Here is a 5,203-nt window from a genome sequence, read left to right as displayed (position 1 = left end):
TTTTAGCAAGAAAAAAGAAATAAAGAAGATAAAAAAAGACAGTATAAAGACAACAAAATAACAATAATAATGATAATAACAACAATAAGAACATTTGTCAAATAAACAAACAAAAGACCATAAATTATTATTAAAGTGTCAGTTTTGAGTCCAGTATTGAAGTGATAAAGTGATAAAGCAATGCTTTACTTTACTCAATTACTCACTGCTGAAGTAGTTACACTACTAGTTACATTACTTTTGGATTACTCTGTAACATCCCCTGAGATGTGTCATAACTTACTTGCCAAATAATGTAAAGGTAAACCTCATGTATGCCCAGATCAACACAAATCCTACGGACACACACAAGATCTCTCTGTATGCTATTTCTCACCATGAAGCTGACAGCAAAGTTGTCAACATCAGCCCAAAATCTGTCAGAAGCAAGGCTGAAGTACTGGCGGCCATCCGCTCTTCCTAAGCTGCATTTTGCCCAGTATGTTTCAGAAATCTGGCGATTGCACTGTCCAAACAGGCAACCTCTCCTCCTCTACGTACGCTGCCACCAGCCCGTTTATTACTGATTGGTTTACCTGCTGTTGAAAATCAAGTCTTAGCTGCAACGTGCTCTTTTCATCAGTTCTTTAGCAAAGAGCTTAGATTGGATGTTGTGTTCATGGCGGCGGAGAGGTGTTCGTGCTATAAGAACACTTAGGCCAAATGCACAGTAAGAAAACCCGGCAAACTAAATAAAAATACACAGATGACCGTATTTGCAAGTAAACTTGTGAGCTACAAAGTAACAGGAACCGGTTGGAGGAATATAATAAAATACCAAGACTGAGAATCTTCAGCAGTGCCAAATGCTAACATCAAACATGCTAATATTTGCACAACATGTTAACTTTTACTTATTCACAGTCAACACAAAGTAGCCTGGAGTTGAGGCTCATGGTGATGTAATCAGTATTTTAAGTGTTATTAGTTCATGCACGTTTGATCATACTGCACATTTCAGAGGATCACCAAAGTTATGACATTTCTTGGAGCGGGAACCATGAACATCTGTAGCATATTCCACGATGATCCATCCAGCAGCCTAGATGTTGAGATCTTTCAGATGATGATCCATCCAGCAGCCTAGATGTTGAGATCTTTCAGATGATGATCCATCCAGCAGCCTAGATGTTGAGATCTTTCAGATGATGATCCATCCAGCAGCCTAGATGTTGAGATCTTTCAGATGATGATCCATCCAGCAGCCTAGATGTTGAGATCTTTCAGATGATGATCCATCCAGCAGCCTAGATGTTGAGATCTTTCAGATGATGATCCATCCAGCAGCCTAGATGTTGAGATCTTTCAGATGATGATCCATCCAGCAGCCTAGATGTTGAGATCTTTCAGTCCAAGCTACAAATGGTCAACCTCATGGTGGCCGCTACCAGTAGACCACATCAAAACCTTACCTCTGCTAATCTCGTTATTGTTTACATGTAACCAGTCAATGAGAGGGCGCAAAAAAAGAGATTCAGATACATAATGAATCAGACTTCTGCACACGCTGCGTTTACCATCTGCCATCAGCTCCAAAGAGCCCTGAAGGAAAACATGTGGGTGTGTTTGAAATGAGTCACAATGCAGCTGCCAGGTAATAATGCAACATGGGAAGAAAAAAAAAATTCAAATGGCAGAACTCACACAGCGATTACAGCCGTTAATATGCAGTTACGATCAGTGGTTTGTTAAGGTTGAAGAGAAATGATGTGTGGATGAATGCAAATGCTTAAAAGACCAGATGTGCAAAGAAGGCAGCCTCGTTCAACCAAAGCCCTGTGAAATTTCTGCACATCCATCACACAGACAGGCATCTTTATTAATCAGATGTCTCGACCTTTTGAAGCGCATGAACGACATCTTAATTAGATCCAGAGATTAGTTTATAAGACAAGCTCGAGGCCTTACTGGTGACAGCAGAGAATCCGAGCTCAGCGAGGCTCAGTTATCCTGCTAGAGAAGAACAGGATTACTCAGAGAGATGTCTGCACAGACACTAATGGGAGTCTGTCTGTATAGGATATGGGAAGGTCTACTGCCTGATTACCTGTCTAACATAATATTCAAAATGCAAATTAAAAGGATCTGATTGTTCATAAACAAAGCTTGCATGACATACAGTATATATTATGACATATATATTTCAACTTCCTGTGTATGAAGGAGAGGAAGAGAAAGGAGACAAGGAGAAAAACTCCAAATAATGTATACTGTACGAAGCAAGGTAATGGATTAAACAGGAACGTAGTCTACCTTATTCCTCCACCATTTTTACAGGCCTTTATTTTTGTGAAAGAACAATGCTGTGCTGGTTGTATGCACATTTTTAACAATGTGCAGTAGTTTTTTTGTAGTTTTGTCTTAAGGGTTTCATTCAAATGATAATCTTACTTTGAAAACAAACTCTTTAGGCTGTGCAAAACTACTTGTGTGGAATACATAAATAATAATTAGAGTTTTTAGCAGAGGGAAAAATTATGAATAAGTCAAAGCTTTAGAAATGATATATATAGGCCAATGTAATATAAGTATAAAAATAGATTACTTAAGTGTTTATCAAAGTGTGTAAGTAGCTGTGTCAGTGTATAAAAATGTAGGTCACAGATTGGTGTAAAGTTATTTAAAATTGGCATGAGGTTTGCGATGAACATGAGAATGACAATGTGAAATTCATCTTAATAAAGCATTCCTTATATTAGTAATTATCATTCACGTGTTTTATTTTGGAAAGAATTCAACGGAAGTGTTCATGTTAGTATGGTATTGTGTCTGACTTGATGTCGGTGGAGAGGACGCGAGTGTGTAGAGAATCATTTGTGTTCATCGCCCTCCGGTGCTCACAGTGAGGAACTGCAACACTACATTACCAGTGTTATGTCTATGGTGTTTATTTAATTATATTATTGTTGTTCATATCAATGTATACAAGTCATTATTAGTATTACGAAAAGAAAAAAACATCAGTATTGGTAAAACTGAGTGGTTTTACGTGATAACAGTTGTGTCAAGCTGCCATGGTCTGTTTTCGAGCTATTTAGATCGACAAAATGTGCATAATACTGCCCCCTTGTGGCCATGTTGTGTAATTACAGCTGCACGCCACTAATCAAGTTAGACATAAATGTGTAGTACAGTACTTCCGGTTAAAATCGTGAAAATAAAACACATTTACGGAGTTGTAGTTTCGTACTTTGGCCAGCTGAGGGCAGTATAGGGCAATTGTAACACTGCATGAATCCGTTTCCGCTCTGCGTCAGCTTTCTACTTCCTTTCACACCGGCACTTCGTCGGGGAATTGTACCTTTTGAGGACCGGTTGGATTAAAAGTGCATACAGGGTGTCACATACTTCACGGTAATATTACAGTTCAATATGTACAGGCGTATAAATAACCACCGTTTTCAGTGGTGTTTGAAGTTAGATCTTAGCGAGCCTTTAGTTCGTGTTTCTGACCTGCCACCCAACTTAGCTTAGCATGCTAGCGCGGCCACCTGGCAAGATGGCTAGCGTTAGCACCCTTTAGCTAAACGAGCCAGAGAGCCCAGGAAAGGAAATTCCTCTATCCAGAAGAAAGCTCGGAGCGCCTTCTTTGTTTTAATATTATGTGTGACATGGTTCCGGTAATTCAGTTATACGCCCCAGCCGAGATCAGCTCCTTCTGTTAGCATGTGATCGTAAGTTACAAGTAGTTACCATAAAGATCATGGTAGCTAACATTAGCTAGCTAGTGGTGCCAGATGTCAGCTAGTGCCGCTGATCGAGTAAAGACTTTTACAAACGTACAAATATAACAAGTAGTGGCTTTGTAGTAATCGATCGACCGCCACGCTTATTAAATTACAGACGCAGCAAGCTAACTTTAATAAATGTATTCTCGTAAATCTTAAATGTAGCTAACTGTTGGGTTGGGTGTGGTGGCACTGGCAGGAGCTCAGTACCTTAGGGAGTTGGGTTAGGAACCGGAGGGTCGCCGGTTCAAGTCCCCGTACGGACCGAAGTACTGAGGGTGGACTAGTAGCTGGAGAGGTATCAGTTCATCTCCTGGGCACTGCCAAGGTGTTCTTGAGCAAGGCACTGAACCTCCAACTGTTCGGGGCCCCTCACTCTGACATGTCTCCATTAGTGTGTTTAGGTCCTGAGCATGTGTGTAATTCAGGCATGTGTCAATGAAGTTTTATTACTTCCATTAAGCTCCCATATGTGTGTTAGTCTTAGTGTTATTTGAGGCTTTAAAATGTAATGATGGTGAATGAACCAGCAGCTTAAACTATGAAATATGATGTTAGTTGCAGCTCGAGATCCCAGGTTTATGAGTTGTCATTTTGTTGTGGAGTTGTACTTGTTCCGACTTGCTGTTGGAGTTGTTGATGGGTCGATGATGACTAGCCCACTGCGCAAGCTGATCAGTGCCTATTTATTTCAGTGCATTGCTGGAGAAATCAGTGCTGCTCACTGCCTGAGACCCTCTGCATGTTTAGACCATTGCATTGTGCACTTTTTTTGTAATCTTGACATCCTTTTAGGTGAGTTACAGAAGAGTCTTTTTCTCTCTGACTTCAGGTCATGGCGAAGTTCAACGCCCCTGTGATCCAGGACAATCCGTCCGGATGGGGTCCCTGTGCGGTCCCGGAGAAGTTCAAAGACATGCCCTACCAGCCTTTCAGCAAAGGAGACCGCCTGGGAAAGGTTTGTTTTTAATAATGAATACATTTCCTACTACAGGAACCCCACTGCCTTCAGTTTTCCTCACGTTGTTTGTTCTCTCGTCAGGTTGCAGACTGGACTGGAGCGACTTATCAAGACAAGAGATACACAAGTAAGACAGACCGCTGTCCACACGCAATCACCGCCTTAAATAGTGTTTAGTATCTTTTAACTCCAGTGTATGTGTAGTAATACAGATGGATTGAAATGTCTGGACTAGGGATGGGGCATGTTCATATTTTTATTGATATTTGGACCATTTTTGAGACTGCTTAAAGATCTGAGTCTTTATCGATACCATTGTCGATACTTTTCTATTTGGTGGGAAAGAGGCGACACGTTTTTTTCTTAAAGGTGCCGTAGGTAGGACTGTGAAGATCCAGGACTTAGCCAAAAAAATTGAACATCGACAACTTCTCAGTCCCTCCCCCCTTTCTGCTAAAGCCCAAAGCGGTCTCCT

General features: G+C 40.8%; 1 protein-coding gene across 2 annotated transcripts in view; it reads left to right on the top strand.

Moving 5' to 3' along the window:
- Positions 1-3,164: 3,164 nt before the first annotated feature.
- The window catches only part of LOC116702694 (eukaryotic translation initiation factor 3 subunit D), a 9,351-nt gene continuing 7,312 nt past the window's right edge, over positions 3,165-5,203 (top strand). For both annotated transcript variants that reach the window (XM_032537057.1, XM_032537056.1), the window contains exons 1-3: positions 3,165-3,393; positions 4,600-4,725; positions 4,810-4,855. In XM_032537057.1, the coding sequence (XP_032392948.1) occupies positions 4,603-4,725; positions 4,810-4,855 (169 nt within the window). In that variant the 5' untranslated portion in view covers positions 3,165-3,393; positions 4,600-4,602. The remainder of the gene's footprint in view (positions 3,394-4,599; positions 4,726-4,809; positions 4,856-5,203) is intronic.

Source organism: Etheostoma spectabile, chromosome 15, assembly GCF_008692095.1.
Source record: "Etheostoma spectabile isolate EspeVRDwgs_2016 chromosome 15, UIUC_Espe_1.0, whole genome shotgun sequence".
In the NCBI taxonomy this organism is placed as follows: domain Eukaryota; kingdom Metazoa; phylum Chordata; class Actinopteri; order Perciformes; family Percidae; genus Etheostoma; species Etheostoma spectabile.
Note: the sequence above shows the minus strand (reverse complement) of the source record. Positions and strands in the feature narration are given on the sequence as shown.